This window comes from Zychaea mexicana, assembly GCF_025766255.1.
Source record: "Zychaea mexicana strain RSA 1403 chromosome Unknown BDB00scaffold_16, whole genome shotgun sequence".
NCBI classification, from domain to species: Eukaryota; Fungi; Mucoromycota; class Mucoromycetes; order Mucorales; family Lichtheimiaceae; genus Zychaea; species Zychaea mexicana.
Window position 1 is genome coordinate 436,356 of NW_026516679.1, and position 22,736 is coordinate 459,091.

At 43.2% G+C, this 22,736-nt stretch overlaps 7 protein-coding genes across 7 annotated transcripts; 3 read left to right on the forward strand and 4 right to left on the reverse strand.

Moving 5' to 3' along the window:
- Window positions 1-76: 76 nt before the first annotated feature.
- Window positions 77-4,741, reverse strand: BDB00DRAFT_926965 (uncharacterized protein). Its single transcript, XM_053128858.1, has 15 exons — window positions 4,579-4,741; window positions 4,247-4,500; window positions 4,028-4,163; window positions 3,832-3,945; window positions 3,596-3,749; window positions 3,420-3,523; window positions 3,225-3,313; window positions 3,029-3,140; window positions 2,364-2,947; window positions 2,082-2,298; window positions 1,857-1,986; window positions 1,500-1,755; window positions 1,328-1,436; window positions 1,161-1,267; window positions 77-1,087 (listed from the first exon to the last, which is right to left on the reverse strand). The coding sequence occupies exons 2-15, from the start codon at window positions 4,415-4,417 to the stop codon at window positions 395-397; spliced, it is 2,976 nt and encodes a 991-aa protein (XP_052982418.1). The 5' UTR covers window positions 4,418-4,500; window positions 4,579-4,741; the 3' UTR covers window positions 77-394.
- A 709-nt stretch (window positions 4,742-5,450) lies between these two features.
- BDB00DRAFT_810729 (major facilitator superfamily domain-containing protein) lies at window positions 5,451-8,104 on the reverse strand. The gene is made up of 7 exons (XM_053122561.1): window positions 7,808-8,104; window positions 7,659-7,714; window positions 6,800-7,568; window positions 6,619-6,694; window positions 6,429-6,547; window positions 6,274-6,342; window positions 5,451-6,181 (listed from the first exon to the last, which is right to left on the reverse strand). The coding sequence occupies exons 1-7, from the start codon at window positions 8,025-8,027 to the stop codon at window positions 5,883-5,885; spliced, it is 1,608 nt and encodes a 535-aa protein (XP_052982419.1). The 5' UTR covers window positions 8,028-8,104; the 3' UTR covers window positions 5,451-5,882.
- Window positions 8,105-9,212: 1,108 nt separating this feature from the next.
- BDB00DRAFT_869789 (indole-3-glycerol phosphate synthase-domain-containing protein) lies at window positions 9,213-11,561 on the reverse strand (the record flags this gene model as incomplete). The annotated part of the gene is made up of 1 exon (XM_053126640.1): window positions 9,213-11,561. The coding sequence occupies one exon, from the start codon at window positions 11,559-11,561 to the stop codon at window positions 9,213-9,215; it is 2,349 nt and encodes a 782-aa protein (XP_052982420.1).
- A 271-nt stretch (window positions 11,562-11,832) lies between these two features.
- On the forward strand, window positions 11,833-12,886 carry BDB00DRAFT_869790 (fork head domain-containing protein; the record flags this gene model as incomplete). The annotated part of the gene is made up of 2 exons (XM_053126641.1): window positions 11,833-12,276; window positions 12,416-12,886. 2 exons carry the CDS (start codon window positions 11,833-11,835, stop codon window positions 12,884-12,886), a joined length of 915 nt encoding a protein of 304 aa, XP_052982421.1.
- A 147-nt stretch (window positions 12,887-13,033) lies between these two features.
- Window positions 13,034-15,841, reverse strand: BDB00DRAFT_869791 (uncharacterized protein; the record flags this gene model as incomplete). The annotated part of the gene is made up of 8 exons (XM_053126642.1): window positions 13,034-13,243; window positions 13,361-13,785; window positions 13,883-14,067; window positions 14,178-14,321; window positions 14,444-14,832; window positions 14,948-15,049; window positions 15,156-15,421; window positions 15,547-15,841. The coding sequence occupies 8 exons, from the start codon at window positions 15,839-15,841 to the stop codon at window positions 13,034-13,036; spliced, it is 2,016 nt and encodes a 671-aa protein (XP_052982422.1).
- Window positions 15,842-18,103: 2,262 nt separating this feature from the next.
- Window positions 18,104-19,982, forward strand: BDB00DRAFT_758834 (Oxoglutarate and iron-dependent oxygenase degradation C-term-domain-containing protein; the record flags this gene model as incomplete). Its single annotated transcript, XM_053119090.1, has 3 exons — window positions 18,104-18,385; window positions 18,492-19,066; window positions 19,142-19,982. 3 exons carry the CDS (start codon window positions 18,104-18,106, stop codon window positions 19,980-19,982), a joined length of 1,698 nt encoding a protein of 565 aa, XP_052982423.1.
- Window positions 19,983-20,107: 125 nt separating this feature from the next.
- BDB00DRAFT_785847 (uncharacterized protein) lies at window positions 20,108-21,404 on the forward strand (the record flags this gene model as incomplete). Its single annotated transcript, XM_053120564.1, has 3 exons — window positions 20,108-20,632; window positions 20,668-21,115; window positions 21,163-21,404. 3 exons carry the CDS (start codon window positions 20,108-20,110, stop codon window positions 21,402-21,404), a joined length of 1,215 nt encoding a protein of 404 aa, XP_052982424.1.
- Window positions 21,405-22,736: the final 1,332 nt, after the last annotated feature.

Genomic DNA, 22,736 nt, shown 5'->3' on the forward strand with positions numbered 1-22,736 from the left:
CGCCACAGGCAACTAACAACAACAGGCTTTGTTGTAAATTGGTTTTCGTTTACCTATATCTTTAAGCATTTTTAAATAAAAACTTTCTTACCTCTGATCGAAACCATGAACACGTATCCACTGACATGTCATTTACCGGATAATACTTATTTTTTAATTCCTTTGAAGTAACTTACTATCTATACAATCCTAGCGTAAAATATGTTGAATAAGGGGTAAAGAAGAAAAGGCGGTATATGTACAAATGCGTGTTAAAATAAGAGTGGGAAAGCGTTGGAAGTTTGATAGATCTTTTAAAAGGTGCAACAAGGAGGTGTTCTGTGTGCGTGAGTACGTGAAGGGCGTGGAGAAAGAGTGGACAGAAATAAGTGGCTAATTATGTCATACAGTGAGTTTACAACCAAGGATCGTCGATCCCTTCATCTTCAGCCGCAGGAGTGTCCGTTTCGTTTTCATCACCATCGATTATTTCAAGCATATTGAGTACTTTGCAGTGGGCTGGATCATCAAGGTCTACACTAAGCCATCTCTGCTCCGTTTGCTCCTCTACCATGTTCATTCGTGCATTCAACTCTTCGTCTGTCAAACTATTCCAATCGATATCCTTGAGCGGATCGTCTTTCTCCTTGTTTGTGAATTCGTCTTCGTCGTCATCAGTATCAATGTCGTCGTCGTCATCGCAATCCAATTCACCTTTTTGTGAAAGCAAATCTCCAGCAGTGTTTCTGAGTGGCGATGGTGCATCCCATCCGTCGGTCTCCACAACAACTTGGGTTTGTTTAATGTTCAAACGGCGTTTGAGCGGTTGTTTAAAGAGATGCACAATTTGTCTTGCCAGCTGTTCTGTTGGTGTCGTTGAAGATGACAATTCATTAGAATCGCTAAAACCGCGGTACGTTCTATCGTCGTCGTCGTCGTCGTCCTCACAGTCGTCGCCGTCACCGTCATCCTTGCCGTTTATGTAATTGTTGTTGCCACAGTTTGTCTTGCCACCATCATAATCACGACTGATTGCATCCAATGTATCGATATCATAATGCCGTTCGTGATATAGTTTGACAAGCAATCGCATATTCGTTTCTGATTTCTGAGTATATAATTCAGTGTTAATGAGTTCCACTACAAAAATATAGTTATAACAATCAGTTGTTTGCACCAACCTTTTCATACACTTGCTCGTTCTCTTCGTCGTCGCTCAAAGATAGCCAATCATCCCGAAGACCCATTGGGCAACGCCGTGAAATGGAAGACACTGTTTTCATATTATCTAATTTCTCAAATAAGTATTTTCGCCGACAAAACAAAACATAAAAAGAAAGCAGGTTACCTGATCGCCATTTGGGACCAAGGTACTGGACCTCGCTTTTCAACAGCTTGAGAGCATAGAGCTCTTCGATCGAGTCCTTGTTGTGCTTGGTAACTCGTTTCAATGGCATCTAAACAACGCTGATGTTAAAAAATAGCCAGTAAATTATGGGGTTTGCTAAGGCATTCCATACATAAGCTTTGTACTGCGCTAACGTTCGATTTCGTAGTGGTTTGTCTTTGGTCATCATTTGCAAAATTCGCAATGTATTCAGGATCCATGCCTTGTTCCTTTGGTTAGAAGGCATATCCGCACTTTTGATGCTTGGGCTCTCGGGCGCCGGTGGATCCCATGCATATGATGTTGAAAACGAGGACGAAGATGAGCACCCAGAGGATGAGATCTCACCATGTCGACTGAAATTTAAAAACGGACGCTGTGCAAAGAATCTGCAGAAAGTTGATATACATGAATATACACACGTTAGCAACATAGTTCAATGACTGACAAAAGAGTGTTTATGTTAATAGTAGGCTTTGTATGTACTCACGCATAGCTATCAACATCAGACTTTGTTTGGTATGCTACTATGAGATCTTCAATCATAAGCGATCGTATGCCTAACATCAAGTAGCCCGAGTCTGCCAACAACTGGCTCAAATATTCGAACTTCATCACGTCTACACAACCACGCACAACAAGAGTTTAAAAATGACGACCGCATATGCTTTTTTTAGGTTTCACGATAATATACACTAATGAAATAGTAACTTACGAGATGCCTTGAGCCACTTGAGCAGTAGTAACAAAATAGATGAGATAGTAGTTCGAACAATTTCGCGGTTACGGACGATGTCGGCGTGCTCGAGATCATTGGAAGCATCATCCCAACCAAAGGGTTGAATCTTGGGAGACGGAGGTGTGGGAGCTGTGGTGACTAGTTGTTGAAGCAAACTAGTAACCACTACAGGTAAGTCCTTCACCACGATAGTCTGTATAATGGTGGTAAGGATGCCATATGATTAAAACGCAATGATAAATATGGTTAAATACTTACATAAAACCGATCCACCTTTTGAAGTATGTTGTTTTGCGTCATATTACTATCTATAACACCTGACTTTGATTGTTGTTGTTGTTCTATATGATAATGATCACATCTGTCCGTATTCTTGTCCAGCTCGAGAAGCTTCTTGCGTTCTTGGATGATTTGAAACTGGCTTACGGACAGGTGCATGCACGAAACATAAAGCTGTCCAGCTTCTTCAATTGCTTTCGGTGTTCCTAAAGCAAAAGGTGTACTTGACTGTTGTTTCTCAATCTGTCGTTTATATTCGATTGTTGAGGGAGTGTCGTCCTTTGATGAAGATGATGATGGAGGTGGTGGTGTAGTTGCTTTTGGTGTCGGTAAGTGAGATAATTTTGGTGGAAATTTCTCTTGATAAGGTATGCGTCGGGACGTAGTAGTATCATCGTCAGTACTATTTGAATTGCCAGTGACTTGATCCAGACTACCAACAGCGACAGCAGCACCGACAATTGGATGTGTTATATTGTTGAATAGTCGATAAGATGTATATTTGTTCTTGATGTCGCACTGGAAATTATACAGGTCTTTCGGTCCGGTTTTCAGTAGTTTGTCTAATGCAAAAAACGACAGCACCTCTAATTATTAACGACAATCAATCAGCATGTGAGTTTTTGGTTATATCGTCATTTTACCCTTGTCATCAGCCGGCAAGCCATAAAGCAATCGAACTTGATCTTTGACAGCCTTGGCCTCATCGATATTGCCAAAATATATAATAAAGATTCTGTGCAGTAAAAGATACAACTACGTATATTTTCGCAACAGAAGAAAATTAGGTGTCTAATCCTTCTGATAACGTCAAACGAGCACCTCATGTCCAAGACTTACTTTTTTGTTTGGGAAAGCTGCATCAGCTGTTTTGTTTGTATTAACAATCTTAAGTAACAGTGCAGGCGCATCATCGCCAATGTCTGTGGCTAAAATAAAAGAAAGAGTGGAAGTGGTCACATTTAGTTTAGCGTACGTCAACACCTTTAACTACAGCTACAACAACAGAAACTTGTAAACCCAAGATGTACTAACCCAACGACTTCAACGCCTTGCCTCGATGAGCATTTGTGATCACCGACATGTACAGAATTGTGAGATACGTGTCGATCAACTTTTCATGATTACTGCTTATGCACCTAAGATTAAACGGAAAATGAATATCATGATGACATAGAGAAAGGAATAGGTAGTTTTGATTAACAGCTCACGTGTTCTCGCTTGTCGGTATGTTCTGAGCTTCATCGAAGAGCAGCCGAAAAAGAACACGGACCAGTCCCGAACTGCAAATCACCTCGATATTTGCAACCATTGCTTCTATCATTTTCCTTTCGCTCTTCAAGACATCACCCTCGCAAAAGCAACCTGTGATTTGTTGTTTTTTGTTAGCCTTTCAAAGTGCTATTTGACGAAAATAAAAAGAGAGGAAAACAAAGATCTATCATACCGAGAGTGATATACGCGATGCTTTGCGCAATTTTCAATCGATCATCACTTTTGCTTCTTTCAAGGTCGTCTTTCAACTTTGATACGCATATCGGTTCAAATTTCCTTTGATTCTCTTTTCAGAATAAAGCAAAAGTTAGTTGCCAATGGAAGCTACACGCGAACCTTTCCACAAACACGAGAAAAGAGAAACTTACGCGTTCGGAGGTACTGCTGCTGATACGCGTGATAATATTCCCTTAATGTCGCCAATAAATCATTATAGTCGAAAAAATCGTCGATTTCTTGTTTGTAAATGTCGCAATCAATATTGACATGCTGGTGATGGTGTGTCTTTTAATAGAAAGAAACGTACAATTAGCTTATACTTCAGCCATACAACTCGCTAGTATTCTATGGTGTATTAAATATATCACCTCTCCAATGGCAGTAGTAGTAGTAGTAGTAGCAGCAGCAGCAGCAGCAGCAGCAATATTATCGTTTCTCATTTCGCTCAACAAATGGTTGGTTTTGGAGTAAAGTAACGGATCGAAGTTAACGCCAGAACATTGTTGCCAAGTTTGCGGGGTTGATTCTGCTTGTAGCATTGAGGTGAATGATCTGTTTCCCTCGCACACACACACACACACACACACTCTTTCTTTTCCTCTCTCCCTCTCTGTCTTCTTTCCTTTGTACAGTTATGGAATTCGTTAGATTTGAATTACGGTATAAATCATTACATAATAAATTAGAAATGCTACCGTACGTCTCTATGTATTAAAAAACGCCTTTCTTTTTCGTTAGAAAAACGTTTTGTAATTCAGCACGGGTATGTTTCGAAAGAAATGTATTAAGTGATAAGGAGTGAAATGAAGGAAGTAAAAAAAATCAAAATTGTTTGACAGGATTTTTGAATTGAAAACCCTCCGTGTATGCCCGCAGCCAAATCACAATGGAGCTTGACTCTCTTCCCTGTTTGGTCATAGTAGGTGCTGAATCGGCCCTTCAAAATGCCCAACGATGATTAAGGGTATAGCTTTTTCATCACAGTAACAGAGGAAGATTATCAGTTACGGTATCAATGCTATTCCTAGTACACAACATTGTAACGGTGCATGAAACATTATACATCAAATAATAGCATAATTTGCAAATACATAATGGGTCTCAGGAATATAGCATTCTTAGCTCAAAAGAGCATTTGCTAAGCTCAGATGGATACAAGAAACAAATTGTACCTATTAATGCAACAGCTGGAGTCTATTAGCAATATGCGTTCGAGCATATACTTACTTCCTTTTATATTGAGTGGACGAGACATGGTTGGAGAGCAAGATTAACGGCATCAACATATCACACATCCAATATCTCTTTGTAGACGCCACGATTTTTGCTATACACAAAATAACTATGTACCAAAATGCCCGTTATCGGCGTGTGGCTTTTAGGCTGCTACTGAATGCACATCTGCAATATGTTAACAACGGCACTGTTACTATGATAATATACCGTCTCATGAGTAATCCAGAAAATATATTAGTAATCACTAGCAAGACGAAGATCGGGAATATATATAACCCTAGATAACATAATAACATATTCCTTATCTAATACAACAAAGAGAGAAAGAAAATGACACAAAGAAGTAAGAAAACTACAGTACGAGACAGTCCTGCTCATAAGAATGATACAATGCCTGCTATTCGCAGAATCGAAACTATGCCCATATTTTTTATAAAATATCATAGTAAAAAAACAACGAGTATAAAATTATAGGAAAACAATTTTCACAAATCAGAATTATAGTAAAAAGTGTATAAGGTTAATAGAGAATAGAGTAGGGATGGCAACGGCTATGGTATTAATGAATGATGATTGGGTGCTTTGAGAGCGGGTGTGTGGGGGCGGTGTATGTGTTTCTTGTCAAGGAGAAGATAAAAGTAATGAGATTAAAATATATAGCGACAATGTTAAAAGTACACGTTGAAATAGAAACAAATACTGTAGGATCATGGGTAAGAAAGTACAACAAAAGTAAATTCTGTGCATACATAGTAGAGCAATGGTTTCTTACGGGCTGGATTTTCCTGTAATAGCATATACGAAGAAAAGCACCCAAGCAACAATAAGAGCCGCAACGAAAAGACCCAAGAAAACGATGCTGATCGGGTTGACCTTCGTGCCCTGGTACATATCTTCGCCCTGAGCAATATGCTTCAATTCCTTGTCGTTGCGCTCTTTCATCATGACTTGTCGTTTCTTACGGCCAGTTTCGAGCAAGTTGTTCAAGTACACACGCTGTGTGATGAGCAAAGTAACGATCATGACAAAACCAATGGCACCCAAAATAATATATAAAAGCATGACACCTATTGAGCAACAAAAAGATTGGGTTTTTTAACATGTTTTGTTTCTTCTTTCACTCAATCAGCAATGCAACATCGTGCTTGTATGTTTTTACCTGTGTATGCTTGTCCAGCAGTATTATCTTGCACAACACCGATTACAATGTCAAGAATCGATGTACCGACTGGTAAACATATACAGAAAACAGTAGTGAATGCCAGTCTTTGAAAGTTCTCCAATATGAAGGCTACGCTTAAAACGAAGACTTACTGTTATTGCTTGCCTTGTACATGCCAAGACCAGTTCCAATATAGTCTGAAGGAAGGATCATACCGATGGAAGTAATCATAGCAATAGGGCCAAAGGCTAATGAGATTGAATAGAATACCCTGGAGTGATATAAAAAATAGGCAAAGATGAGTGACAAGGGAATAAAGTGGGAGAATCTCAGTGTACATACATTCCTACTACGGCATTCACGTAGGTCCAGCCGAGCAATGCGCAACTGAGTATCAAAAAGACAGCAGAAAGAAGCACTAAATGATGGTAAGTAATACAGTGGCCAATCAATCAGTAAGATGATGTAAAAGCGAGCAAGGGGAGTTATAAACCGGGGTACGATGTAGTTTGTGTCTACGTACGGATGATGATACGACCACCGAAAAGATCCATTACAATACCGAGGATGGGAGTACCTACGATAGGAACAATCATACTGGCGCTAGCTTTGTAACCAGCCAAGACGCTATCGTCACCAAAGTGAACCTCGATCAACTCGGTACTAATAGTCTGGAAGCTACTCCACACAGCGGCGTAGATGAACTCAATGGTGATGATACCCCAGTAAAAGAGCGGGAACTTGGCAATCGAACGAAACTTGAAGGTTTTCTTGCGCTTGAGCTTGAGGGCATCTTCCTTATTCATGACGTTGTTACCAGACAAATGTCGAACAATTAAAGCGTATACCAAGTTCATGATCACCGAGAAGACACAGATAATCAAGGCAAGCCAAAAGGCCCACACCCAGTCGCCGGTGCGATCGGCAACTGGGTTGGCGGCCAATGTACCCAAGAAGGATGCCAGACGACTGATGGAGAGCTGAAGACCAATGGCAATAGCCAAACTCTCGGTACGGAACCATTTGGACAACAGCGATTCTTGCATCGTGACGATGAGGCCACTGCCAATACCGAAGATGACACGCCCTACGACCATTAATGGGAAGCTTGTGTATTTTGCAGCAATAGCAGTTAGCAAACTGCCAATTATGACGAACAAGTTGACAACAAGGGTGCCCCAGACGGATCCGAACAAGTCAATAAAAACACCACCGACGATAGGGAAAATAGTATTGATGATTGAGACGGCTGCCGAGAGCACACCGTATCGCGCATTGTCGATAAGTAGGTTCTGTTTGGGTATATGCAAATTTGATAAGTTGACCATGACATGTTTGTCGCATATTTTGTTTGTCGCATATGAATCCTTCATATGATTTACCTCCTTGAGGGATGATTTCATCGCACTAAGGGCCGTGGCTGAAAAATGGGAGCCAACTATAAAACAACAGAACGACATGAGCCAACAAGCACTATGGAGTGATAAACATATAGTTGCGATCTAACTAGTTACCATTATATTATACTTACCAGGCAACATCAAAGCGGTAGCCAGGGCGATCAACTTGAACTGCCAAGCAGCATTTGCTAGGGCAGCGTCGCCACCGACCAGGCCACTGTGCTGTTCTTCTTTCTCGTCGGTGTTATCGATGTAGAGATCAGGGGTGTCATTCTTGACAGGGTCTTCGCTGGCAGCATACTCTGTCTTTTCACCAGAGGTAATATGCTTTTCCGATGGGAAACCCGTCATGATCTGCTTCTCCTAGGAATTTTGGTGGGGTAACAGCAATAAAAAAGAAAAAGCAGATGGGACTTGTGGAAGCAAAGGAAAGGTGCGAAAATAGGGAAACGTGTCTAAGAAAGGGTCTTTTATACCTAAAATAGCTTGTTTTGCTGATTTCGTGCATGCCAGTACATGTATCCTATAATGGCAAAAAAATTTTATCAGATCCTTCTATTTCGTAGCAAGAACTTAAAAGTATCAGCTGGGGGTTATACAAAAAGGCCGTACACATGCAAAAACTGATGGATACATACTACGTTTGCAAGTAACCCCGCGAGAGTCCAACCCGGGTCTGAGCTATAGCTTCGTACGACCTTTTTGTCCTTTTCACGGTAAAAAGGCCTTCGTTTTTGCATCTGATTATCTGGGTCTCAATAGGAGAGAGCGCATTGTGTGTGTAGGTGCATATAGCGCAATAAACCTGAAGCACACCCTGGTCTTTCAAGTCAAAGCTCCAATACACTATTTCGGGACGCAGGTAGGCAAACTTCTAAAGCTATTACTCACGCGTTTCTGTAATTTAGAAATACTATTTACATGCAAGCAAGTATGGTCTCCTTGTTAATTGCTGACAGACGTGGAACGCACGAACAAAGGACTTGCATACTGCATGCACATGCTTGTTCATGCTTTTCTTCCATGAACGGATAATTTGTCTATTTTCAAGGGTGGAAACGATAACATCGTTACACACACATACAACATCTTATCCCCCAGGCTAGGTCAGGAGATCTGATCGTGATCGTGAGTACATTTTGTGGCAGCAAAGGATTGCGCATCTAGTACAATAGCGGAGATCATCACATGGTGGTAGTCGTTACGGCAAAGGGAAAGTATTCTGAAACAGATGGGAATGAAGTTGCTCAAACAAGGCAACAGGGCCAGATCAGCAAAATGATGAGGTCCATTCTTGATGTCGCGATGGCTGACTCCGAAAAAGAAGAAAAAGATTCCCCGGTTCGCAACTTCTTTGTACCTTTCAACTCACAACCGATGGTTACACCGAAATAACTCCAAAACCGGAGAAAGTTGAACGCGGCGTTCTCTTCTTTATTACATTACTGCCATGATATGACTACGAAGTACTAACAGTACTTTACTGCTATTTGTGGTATCAGCAACACATAATGTTCCTTGAACTTCCTTCATTGTTTATTGATGAGCTGCCTTTGCGCGACGGACAAACTCACGGATTTTCTCCAAATCCTTTACGCCGTCCGTCTCGACACCCGACGAAACGTCCACAGCCCAAGGTGATACTTGATGGATGGCCTCAGATACATTCGATACATCCAACCCGCCTGCCAAGATAACTGGGAAGCTAGTGCTATCAGGATAACCGGCACGCTTGTGGCTCACCACCTGTTGTGCGATCGACCAGTCAAACTTGACACCACGGCCGCCTTGCTGATCTGATGGAAGACCCGATACCTTAGCATCCAAAAGGACGTAGTGGTAATTGCCTGGGTAGGTGATGTGAGGAAGCTGGCCAACGTCAAACGACGAGGAGTCCATGTGGAATGCCTTGATAGCCGGGACAGGCAAGAAGCGAGCCAGCTCCGCGGATTCTGTGCCGTGAAGTTGGATAAGGTCAAGGCCAACTGCAGTTGCTATCCGAGTCATCTCTTCCACCGATTCGTTGACAAACACACCGACGACCAACGGCTTGCGAGGTCGCTTTTCCAACAGTTGCTTGTGGAGCTCGAACCAGTCCGTCGATGTATTGTTGTTGGTATTCTTGCTTGTAATTTCTTGTTCCTGTTCGGGCGAGTTGTCTAATGCACGCACAGCGTTGACAATTTCGCGCGCCTTTTCCACACCGACGTATCGCTTGGATTTGGGAGCAAAAATGAGACCAATCAAGTCTGCACCTGCCTTTGCTGCCTCCACCGCTGCCTCCACAGAAGAGATGCCACAAATTTTGACGAGCGTGCTTGGTGGTGCTGGCGGCTCAGCTGCAGGATCATGCTTTTCGAATCCCAGTAATTCGGCTACAAATTCCTTCAGGTTCCACGCACGCATCAACGATTCGCCAACCAAGATAGCACGCACACCCTGGGCAACCATGGGCTCGACGTCAGCTCGGCTGGAAATACCAGAGAGAGCGCAGAGGATGGTGTCTTGGGGAACCATTTTGGCAAGACGAGTGGTGGTTTCCATATCAACATCAAAACTGTGCAGATTGCGGTTATTAACACCAATAGCCTGTGCGCCCAGTGCATTGGCACGTGCCATTTCCTCCGCATTGTTCACTTCCACCAGCGGTTCCATGCCTAATCCCTTGGCATAGTTGTACAAGTCATGCAGCGTTTCGTCCGACAGCATGGCGACAATCAACAACACGGTATCTGCACCGTACAAGCGAGCTTCGAGGATTTGATAACGGTCCAAAATGAAATCCTTGCGCAGAATGCATGGGCGGTTGGGAAGATGGTCCAGGGCTTGTCGGACCTGTCGCATGTCGCTTAAGGAACCCCGGAACCACTTTGGCTCGGTTAACACCGAAATCACGCTAGCACCGGCCAATGCGTATTTGAGTGCTTGCTCTGCAGCGTTCGCCTTGATATCAATTTCGCCCTTGGAAGGAGAGGCACGCTTGACCTCGGCCATCAATGCCAATGGAGTCTGGCGGACACGGGCGGGGAAATCCTTGAGTGGTGGAGCAATGTGCAGTGCTAACTGCTTTTCCAGATCTTCTTGGCTTTGTCCGGGCACTTCCTTAGCGTTCTGGACATCCTGCTGGCGCTGAGCGTAAATACGAGTCAAAACAGATGAAACGCCATTAGGTGTGGGCGAAGGTGTGGGAGTAGATGCAGGGCCGTTGGTTTGTTGTTGTTGTTGCTGCTGCTCTTGCTTCTCGGCCTGCTGAGGCTTCTCCTTTTGCTTCTTGGGCAACACACCAGCAGCAGGATTTTCGTGCCAGTAGCCGCCACGCAAATTCAAAAAGTTAGCAAGCATAGTACGACCATGGTCGCACAAGATACTTTCCGGATGGAATTGGACACCTTCAATGGTATATTCCACATGACGAACGCCCATAATGACACCATTATCCGTAGTTGCAGTGACTTCGAGGACATCAGGCAGAGTTGTTGGCATGCCGGCAAGCGAATGATAGCGTGTCACTTGGTTGTCCTGAGGCACGTTCTTGAAAATGCTGCGTCCATCGTGCTTGATGGTGGATGTTTTGCCGTGAAGAATATCGCCGGCGTACGATACAGTGCCGCCAAACACTTCGAAAATGCATTGTTCACCCATGCAAATGCCAAAGATTGGCACTTTACCGGCAAAATGCGAGATTACTTGACGACTAACGCCGGCGTCTTGCGAAGGATGTCCAGGGCCTGGAGAGATCACAATGTTGCGAGGGTTCAAAGCTTCGATCTCAGGAATCGTGATCTTGTCGTTACGATGGACAACAACGTCGGCGCCGAGGGCAGAGAGGTATTGGTATACGTTGTACGTAAACGAATCGTAATTGTCGATCAAGAGCGTCGCCATGGTAGTAATTGACTAGAAGCTTTCTTTATATAAAATAAGAAGAAAGAAGAAAAAAGGTTTAGAGACTTGACGAGAAAGAGATTGGAGACAAGATAATTAGATAATTCTTATAGTGAGTCAAAATGATCAGTCTCAACCAATCAACACTAATCCGATGGTTTCATCACTTATTCCCTATCAAAGTGGCCAGTCAGCCTTCTTTTATTTCTTTCTCTTCCTCTCTTTTTCCTTTTCTTGTTCTTTTCTAGTTTTCTTTACTGTCCATAAACACATGTCGTATTGCGATGAATGTCGATTGGAGGTGACGCATGACTCGCAGCAGGCCATCGATGCTCACGTCGTCTGCGGCAACGGCGGCGGCAACGGGAACAGTAGCAGTAGCACCGAGCAACCACCACCGAACAGCAAAGAGTTGCCACGTATACCCGTCGCTATGCGACACCCTTACATGATCGCATCCGTTCGTCAATACCGCTCAGACGCACAACAACTACAACTTCAACAGCATATTATATCAGAATCATTTGTCCCTGTAATACCCTATTCTGCGGACAGACCAGCGCGGAAGCGTCGGCGTCCTCCATTTTCATGTTCTTCCTTGATTGTGCAAGCAATATCCACGTCGGAATCCGGGCAAATGACGCTTCAGGACATTTACAGATGGATCATTGAAAAATATCCGTCATTATATAATGCAGAAGATACAGGATGGCAGGTATTATCAATAGCTATTATCATATTTGGCTGCTGCAGATGCCGAAAAAAATAGCAACAAGCTAATTTATAAAAAATATGTGCGCTGGACTAATTCCTTTGTGCCTCTTCATTTCTTGTTTTCGCGTCTAAATACTTAGAATACCATACGGCATAATCTCTCGCTGAACAAATGTTTTAAAAAGATACCCAAATTAGGCTCGACTCGTGGCAAGGGAGGATTTTGGACACTAGATTCAAAGTATCTTGACGACAAAGGACAAGGCAGCAAGAATCGACGGACGGACCCGAAGAACTCGAGCCAGAACAATCTAGCATCATCATTATCATCATCATCATCACCACCATCATCGCCACTACCACGGCCACCAGCAACCTCTTGTCATAAAAAGCCATCACCACTCACACGGTTACAATCATTATCACCATCGTCTCCCTTCAACCCATCATACAATAGATTCCACTGTGCGCCATCATCATTACTATCATCTTCGTCATCATCAACAGCAATATCTTCCGCTTCCGCTTCGACCACTGTACCCACGAAATCCACCGATTCTTCCACAACCGCATCATCACATATGATGCATATTCAGAGTATCCTAAACTGATAACCTGTGTTGCATTTACGTCATGTTTTACGTCGTGAGAAGAAACATTTAAACCTTGTAATAAATCTTCTTACACTCCCGAGCAACAAGGTTTTATCATCACCATCTACTTCATCTTCATGAATGTCAGCAATTGATCACTCCATATCACCAGCCTTTCAGGCTTTCTCGTATTCTTGTCAAAAAAGAATCCACCGGTGCTTGCGCTTCTTGGTCATTACTGCGTTCCATCCATGGCATACGCACGCCCAGACTCTTGATCAGTTTCTCCAGCTTGCTCTCATGCACGTCTTGTCGCCAATGATCTGTAAAATCGACTTTTTCGGGCGAATCTTTGTATACGTCTAGTAGGTTAATCTAAACAAATGAAACTTTCAAGATGAGATCTCTTTTTTTCTGCTTTGGTGGGCGTGCATGGATATTTGCATTATCTGTTATCAAAGGCATAGGGTTTGAAGAGCACAAGCTACTTACGAGGCGGTCTGCATTTTCCGACGAAATTGACTGATCATTCTGTAATTCGTAGATGAGGCGTTTGGGGATCTTGCGATCATCGTTACTGTCACCGACATAGAACCAATTAATCACCGACGCTGACCCGGGCAATCGCGGGTCGTACGGTCCAACAATCGCGCCTACAAACGGCTCGATGCTTTTTTCTGGCTCTTGGTTGCATTTTTCTCGGCAAAGAACTTGGTAGTTGCGCTGGTTCTCCAGATCCACAATACTTGGGTCAGGAATAAATGTTGGATGAGAATGGTACCAGCCTACAACAGTCATGTTTTTCTCTTCAATCAGTTGTCGCGTTTCAATGGCGCTGGTGGGATCCATCTCAACATTCACATCGTTTTGCCCCGTGTTAAGTGAGCGACATGGGAAGGCTTCCTTGATACACATCTCTAATAGTAGGTGATAGATTCAAAGCTCTAAATTTAGTATGTGCCATTTGGGGTCATAAATAAACTTCGTTTCTTTGTCTCGAACCTTCATCCTTACTTTTCTGAACCTTGTCCCATTCTCCTGCCAGGAAGCCAATGATTTCTGTCGTCATCAGGTGAGCGTGGAAATCCATTTCGAGAAGAACGTTTGAATGCACTTGGAGTTCAAATGGTTGACAACCACTCATGTTTGAACCAGGCTTGCCATTGAATGGCTCACATTTGATCATGGTAAGCGGGTCACTAAAAGTAAATAATAAAAATGATAATGTTATTAGTGATAAGCACTTATCAGTACATTTTCTTTTCTTTTCTCTATATAAATTCAGCTTATCTAGATTTGTGATACCTACTCATCTTTGTTCAGCTGGCTGTACATAATTGATGGTCGCTCACGTGTTCGACGCAGCCGTAACTTTGAATAGTTTGTTCGCCCATTTTCGTCATAGGCAGAAGCCAGTTGTTCAGGAGTGGCACTGCGAGGCTTTGCGTGGCCACTAATAAAAGTAGGGAGAAAGAGAATAATACACATATAATAAATTATCAGTCTTCTTTCTTTTTTTTACACATGGCAAATTATTAAACACTCTAACACTCTGAGTGAGCCAACAATACGTACTCCTTACGAGGTGCTTTTCGTTGGGTAGTAGGAGGAGACGCTGATTTGCTACGTTCGCCTACAGCAAGGCCTGGTACGGTGGATGCTTGAGCTGCTGGTGTGGCTGGATCAGATGCACAAGATGGAATTTGTTCCTGTTGGGACTTCTGTTCCTTTGGCTGTTGGGTTTGTTGCTGCTCATGTTGCTGCAGTTCTTGTGTTGTTTGTGGTTGCTCTTGGGATGGTTGAGGCTGTGGTTTTGATGGAGCTTTCTTGGTTTCATCTTTTGCAGTGCCATTCTGTTGTGGCTTCTGATTGGAGTTGGATCGGCCGAGATAAGCTTTTGCAGCAGAGGAATTGGGATCGAGAGGTTTGCCTGATAATGTATAGCCTTCTCCGCTTTCGCGCACCTAGTAGGATCGAATTAGAGAGTACATATACATATGCTACCGGCGATCTCAATATCAATAATAATACCACTAATCCCTCCACCCCAAAGGCCCTCATCTCCAAAAGATTGCTTACCTTATCTGGTAAAGGAATGTTATCTCGATACATCTTTATAAAATGTTTTTGTGCGTGGCTTCGAATAGAGTTTGAGTCTCTTGTTCGTATGTGAGCTGCCATCTATACACATAGAAAGAGAGACAGTTCAGGGCATACAACATTTAACTTCCATCGTCATTTCTTAAAAGATATTTCGCTGTCCCTGACCCGTGATTCCTTTTTTTACCTTGGGCCAATCTCGACCAAAGTTCTCCAACCCTTCCAAAAACCTTGCTTCTTCTTCTTCAGAGTAAACACCAGTATTGCATCCTTCAGGCACAGGCTTTCTTGGCTTCTTAGCAGGCACTTGATTCTCGGCCGTTATCTTTTGTGTTTCAGCCGTTACGGTTGTCGTTGCTCCATCTGCATCCTTTTCGTTTCCTGTTGTTGTTGCTGCTGCTGCTGCCAGATCACTTTCCGATTCTGTTGCCTTTCTTTTACGTCCACGTCGCGCTATTATCGCAAATCAAAAATGTTCAGATTTTATAACGGCCATAATCCATACTTCACATCAGACATCCTTTTCCTTCACATTATCCACAGATACATCGAGCCCTCGGTACTACAGAAATTCTTACCAGGTCCAGGTGATGTTTTCGCCTTTGCGCGACTCTTTTTCTTTTTGGGAGCATAGCTATCGTCCCCACTATCATCCTCATAATTGTCGTCGTTGTCGTCTTCTCCACGAGCATGATACTGTTGTTCATAAGCACCCGCATCGTTGCTGTATTCGGCATAATAATCGTTGTTTCCACCGGTTGACATTGCATCTTCGGCGAGTAATCGTGCAATGAGTGCCGAACTCATTTCCTCTTCTTGTGCTTTCGAAAGAGGCGCGTTGCCTTGCTTATTGTTGTTCTTTTTCGCGGCCATTCGTTGTAATATCTACCCATGATATAAATTTTATAGAGATCATAGTCGATTTTTGTTAATATTGTTGAGAAGGAAAAAATTAAAGGGTCGCAAAAAACGCCTAGTGCATGCTCTCTCTTTCTTTCTCTCGTTGTTACCTCACTCTGTCAAAATATAGAAAAAAGCGCGTCCTTGTTTGTTGTGGTACCTCCTGAATTTTTTGTTACTCGTCCCTCAATTAATTGATATACTATCTGGAGTCAAAGAGAGAAAAACTAGCTTGGCTTCTTAGGGATCAACGTTATGATTTGTGTTGTTGAGAGGTAGGGAAATGTAGTTAATGGAGAAAGGTAAGGTCTTTCTAATACCAAGTAAATGGAACCAGGTTGTACACGACACGCTGCTGTTTTCGCTGATAGCGGGGATTGAAGTCGTTGAAGACACGAACGCGCGTGAGTATCCATTGGTAGTTTTTGATAGTTGATATCCTGCTATACTGACCGTGTTAAATAACCATCCTGTTATATCCATGAAGTATGTTTGGTAGGTTAGAGGCAAACATTATTTGTGCCATTTAATGTCTTTCACATTTTCCAAGTTGCGAGTCAATCATACCATAGCACATTGCTGTTCTTTACCGTTGAACTTCTATGACCATCGAGACTTCTGTTGTCGAACTAAAGTTCTTCAACGTGCATTCGATCATTGCTGTTAGCAGCATTGTTGAATAACGGTGGTGTTAGAGGGAAAGAGAGCAAAAGGGGTGAGCATTAAGATGACATTGTGGAAGGGAAGCGGATTTAAGGTGGGGTATGGGGTATGTATTTCATCTTTAAACGATACATTGAGCATGTTTTTATTCAGGCTGCACCTGTCAGCATTAGTTCGCGTATGCGACGGTATATCTTCCAATTGGTTTTCTTTTTCTTAATTAATTGAGCCTTTTTAAGCTCTTCATGATTACCAACCATCTGTTTAGTGATGGAAACCTCCATCGCTAATATGAGCCTTTTTCGTTACAAAGGCGCCGTACCGGTGTGTATCCCAAATAACATTGGTCCGGACTACTGTACATATTGCCTGCAGTCAGTAGTAGGTATACAAATTGCATCCGATATCGTCTCATCAGCCCTCCTCTGACGCCATCGATTGAAAGATACACGGACGATGATGATACCGAAAGTAAATATCAGCGTCAGTAGCAAACAGCTGATCGCTTAACAAACCCCTATCCGTCTATCCGATACTCCTCCATGGTTATCTTCAATGTAGGTTTTAACAAACTTCGTGACAACAAATGTTTATATAAATCTTATGCCAACAGCTAAGTATATGTTGCTATAGCGGCAAGATAAGAAGGATACGATAAATGGTTTCAACTGGTTTTATTGCAGTAAAATTGGCGCTGATTCATCACCCTCGCATGTCAAATTCATTGTTGCCGTTATGTACTTCTTCCTTTGAAATACGCGTCTCCATCTCTTTACAAAATTATGTTCAAGAGCACTGTGATTGCCCTACTTTCTTTCACGAAGATGGTTAACAAAACGCTATATAGAATATGCCAACTCGCCAAATGCTTCTTTTGGCATACGATATTGGGAAAACTAGCCGTTACATCAATTGGCGATGACAAAATTTGGATAGTCTCACTTCATACTTTGATACATTGAAAATACTTGCTCTTAATGTGGTTAAATTTTTAAAAGCTATGTAGCAACGCCAGAAGATTTCAGCACCTCCAAAGATAGCAGTATAGCAGCACGCTTGAATGGAGCCGTATACATGGTTTTTCACACAATAATCGATGCGGCTACTATAGAAAAAAGAAGCATCAGTGGCTACGTTTTGAATGACGGCGTCTGTAAATTTGTTCGCACCTATGCACATGACTATCGCGAGTAGCGATAAGAAGACTAAGAACCCGGATGAAGTTCATATCGACAATTACTTTTCCGAGCTGATCATGCACTTGATGGTCAGATATCCAGCGGGGTACGTGTTTCTGCCAGAACAGGATGCCCTAGCACTGCTGCTTGTGCAGAAAGTAGCGATATGTCACTTGTTGCGAAGATTATGGCGTAAATTTTGGATGAACTGTTTATACAATTTGCACAAAGATTAATGATAACAGGAAGACGCTTATACATAACCCAAAGTGAAACAACCAGATGAGTGGAAATCGTATGATTTTCCTTTTGAGATTCTGAGCCACAAATTTATAAAGTGCATGAATAGAAACGCAGAAAAAAAAATTTACTACTGCTTTCCTTCCACATACCAATGTCACCTACTACTTCATCAACCACTCGTTCTGCAGACGACTCGGTCCCCGATCAACCTTCAACCAAACGCCAAAAGACAGCTGAATCGGCCTCGAGCAAGTTTCATGACGGTTTGTTGGAAGACTCCTCGCGTGAGGAGATTCGCAAGGCCTTTATGGAATCGAAACCTTACCTGCATTGCAAGATTGACAAACTCATGAATGATGACCTGTTGCGACGTGTTCGTAAAGAAATCTTTGAGAATTTGCATTTTACTGTCAAGGAAACCGATATCTACAAGGTATGCATATACGCGCCTCTAACACAGCTTCGGTGGAAGAGGATGCTACTTCTGACAGGAAAGCACAGAGGGAAGCTTATGCATGCCTGTATACGAATATGTCTAGGTACACCAAACGGGTGATCTTGCCAACTTGGATGGTCTTCCCAAAGACGAACTTGAACGATTATCGAGTCTTTTCGAACTGCGTAACGCAATCTATTCACCCGAATTCCGCGACTTTATATCGTCCGTCACCGATTCCGGCCCGTTGTCTGGCACCAAGACGGACATGAGCATTAACAGCTATAACGAAGGCTGTCACCTTTTGAACCACGATGATGTCATTGGGACTCGACGTGTGTCGTATATTTTGTACTTGACGGACCCAGAGGATCGATGGAATCCCGAAAACGGTGGTGCGCTTGAATTATATCCTGTTGTCGAAAAGGGCACCCCTGCCAATGAGCCCACTGTTATTATCCCACCCCAGTGGAACCAGTTCGTCATGTTCACTGTCCAACCTGGTCACTCATTCCACTCTGTTGAAGAAGTTGTCCCTGAAGGCAAGCCTCGATTGAGTATTTCGGGATGGTTCCATATTCCACAGCCCGGTGAGCCTGGATATCAGGAGGGAAGAGAGGCCGGTGAATCCAAGTCTTCGTTGGAACAATTGCAAGAGGTAAAAAGAATATGCAAGATGTGTGGTAAGCAATAACACTGCTAAGTAATGCAAATGAACAATGCTTTTCTCTCTCTTTGCTAGGCTGATTCAAGTGCCAAGTTCGCACACTATTCCTCAGAAGAAGTCGAGGATGACGCCTTGACTCAGGAAACGATCGAGTCACTGTCAAGCTGGATGAACCCTCACTATCTCGATATCAAGATCCTCAAGCAGATGGCCGATCGCTTTTATGATGAATCAGCAGTCCAGTGCAAGGAAATTCTGAGCAAGGAGCTCTTCGCCAAAATCCAAGCAGTAACGGCCAAAATGGACCATGACCAATTCAAGGAAGACAAAATCGCAGCACATGGAACGGGTGTTGGTGAAGGCTGGGCCACTTATGGTCCACCACATCGATTGCGCTACATGACACTTGCTGAGGATCAGTCAGAGGCAGGTGAAGCCGCCAAATTGTTTGCGAATCTGAAAGCCAAGTTTGAGAGTGACGCCTTCCGCCAATGGCTTGCAGTGGTCGCACAGCTGAAGCCTCAAGGTTACCGTGGACAAGCACGACGATTCCGTCCAGGCCACGATTATACGCTTGCAACAACCAACACTCGTGGCCAGGCTGTGTTGGATGTCACTTTCTGTTTGGCTACTACACCCAGTGTAAAGGCTAGCGAATTATGGGAGAGCGGCGAGTGCGGTGGCTACGAATGCTATATGGCGCCCCACGACGAAGAGGAGGATCCAGCAACATACAAGGCTGCTGATGAAGAAGGTGCTTTGTTGACCATGACTCCTGGCTGTAACGAGCTGTCTTTGGTTTTGAGAGACGAAGGTGTGATGCGGTTCGTGAAATACGTGAGTGCACGAGCGCCCGGATCACGCTGGGACGTTGCATTTGAGTATGATTTGCCAGAGGAAGAAGAGGAAGAAGAAAACGATTCATAGACCCACTATTGCATGTCTCTATGTTGTATAAAAAAGTAGCAAAAATTGGCCCCGCCAATCATCGGTGGCTGGCTGCTGCCATATCTTCTGTATATAAAAACGTGCTTTGATCGATCGAGTCAATCATGGTTTGGGGAGGCAATGACAACGCAGTACAGAAATGGGTCAAGCAACTCAACGAAAATGATCCCAAATTAACTACGCTCCACATTCTCAGCATGCGACGTCTCTCACAAGACGATTTAAAATCCATTTTCGCTGCCTTGGCTCATAACACCACACTCAAAGTTCTCTACTGCTCCGGCCATGCCCTTGAACAAGAAGCCATGGATCAGCTTAGTGAGGCACTGACCTTGAACGATACATTGGAAACCCTTAACATTGGCAATGCAGAACTCGGTCAACGCGACGATCTATTGCACATTTTCGGTGAAGGCCTTGCTGTCAATGAAGGCTTGCACCATCTCGATCTCGAAAATAAAGGTCTTAGTGACGCTTCTCTCACAGCGCTTGCACCGGCACTGGCGAAAAACACGACTTTACGATCGCTTAACTTGGCGCGTAACGAACTTACAAATGCTATCGAGCCACTGGATACCTTGCGGTGCCTGAACCTGGCCGGCAACAAGATTGAGACGCAGCTGGAGCGCGTACGCTTGCTACGCGTCTTGCTTATCTGGAAGAGCTTAATGTGTCCAACAATCCACTCATGGAAAGCGCTGGCGCTCTAACAGCAGCTCTGGCAAACAACACGGCTCTCAAATCATTCAAGCTTATGGGCATCACTGCATTAAACAGCGATAATGAAGAAGATGATATTGCCGATTCTATTCATGGCAATGCCCTGATGCAAAATTTGGCCGAAGCGCTCAAGATCAACCGTAGGTTGACCCGGGTATGGCTCGACAGAAACGGAATCGAATCGCAAGCCTTGGAAAGCCTAAGCACCACACTTGCACCATCTGGTTTGACCGAACTTCGGTTAAGAAATAACAGGGTGGATGATCAAGGTGCGAAATGGCTGGCCCAAGCAAGTGCCCACGATCGTCGCGTACATTTGGATTTGGGTAGCAATGCTATTGGTTACGAAGGATTTGGCGCGTTGCTCGATACGGCTTCGATTCGACATCTCGGTCTCTCTTTAATAACAAGATCAATGGACTACCAGAACTACTACCAGAATTAAAGACAAGCGCTGTGGAATCACTGGATGTTGGGTGCAATGGGATCACAGTCGATGACCTTGAAGCCATTGTGACCGTGCTGTTGCAGGAGGGTGTACCACAGCTCCGATTACTTGAAATGGGCGGTAACGCAAAAGAGGAAGAGACGGAGGCATGGGAAGCAGCAATTGCCCGTTTACAGGCTGAACGTGAAGAATTGGATGTTGCTTGGAAGCGCTTCATGCAGGAACAGCAATAGACCGTAACATTAGTCCCACCGTAGGTCTTTATCGATAGTCAAAAAGTGGAATGGTGGCGCTCCGTATCATTCCGGCAAACATCACCATCTCAGATACAGTTGCTTTCAACAAACTTTACCATGTACAGTCATTTCAGAAAGTAAAGTCACTGATTTTGAGTTTGATGTCGCACCAAAAAATTGCCTGTCCAACAACAATGTCGACTGATCCAAAAATAAAGACGCATTCACGTGACATGAACTTCGTTTATTTTTACTTGTCGCTTCAATAAAAATTCTTGGCATTTTATTTTTATAAAATAGGCGCGATTTTCTTATTGCTTCCTTTTGCGTTTCTTTTACCTATTTTTGTTTATTTTACAGACATTCAGAATGGATATGCAAATTTTGTATGAAGATGGACAAGGACATGTTGTTGATGAGAACGGAGTTGAGCCCATGGATCTTGTTGTTGACGAGGAGTTATTCGCTATCGAAACAATAAGTTCTCGTACGCAATTCCTAGCGAATAAACCTCCTGAGAGACCTCATAATCCTGTAATGCGTGTCGTTGCGGATGAGAGGAGCAGTGAGGATGTTTATATGGAGCAATGCAACAAGCGCTGCTATACAGTTTATTCTGATGAAGATAAAACTCGATTTTTTCATTTATTTTTCAACAAATGCTTGAATGCTTCTTCTGCTGCGAGGCAATTAGGTATTCATATCCGAGCAGCACAGAGATGGGTCAAACGCTATTATGAAGATCCTGAAAGCGTTTCGAGAAGAAGAAAAAGTCAAGTCGGCGTCGTATTCTTGGAGAAGAGCATAAGCAGTTTCTTCTAAATTACATTGATGAGAATCCTTCTGCTGTTGTAACTGAAGTATCAGACAGTTTGACACAAAACTTTGCGGATCTTAGTGTTTCTCGTAGCACTATTTATAACTTCATGACAACTGAGTGTAATCTATCTATAAAGCAGGCACAATTCCAACCTGTAGAAAGAAATAGCGAAGAAAAAAATTCAACAAAGGTACGATTGGGTACAAAAGTGGCAACAAACTGATATGGATTTCACAACAAATTGCGTCTTTCTTGACGAGTCAGCCTTTCATATTAATTTGAAACGAGGCATGGCTTGGTCAAAGAAGGGAACTCCTGCAATAGTTACAGTGCCTACAACGAAAGCGAATGAAACATCGATTTTAGGTGCAATATCTGCCACTGGTTTAATTAATGTTAGTTTGAGAGTTCCAAAGCGCATTAAAAAGAGAAAGCTTGGACGCGAAACTGATGGTTATAGCATAGGAACAGTGACATTATTTGAGCTTTTTAAAGGCAACTCTAGATGA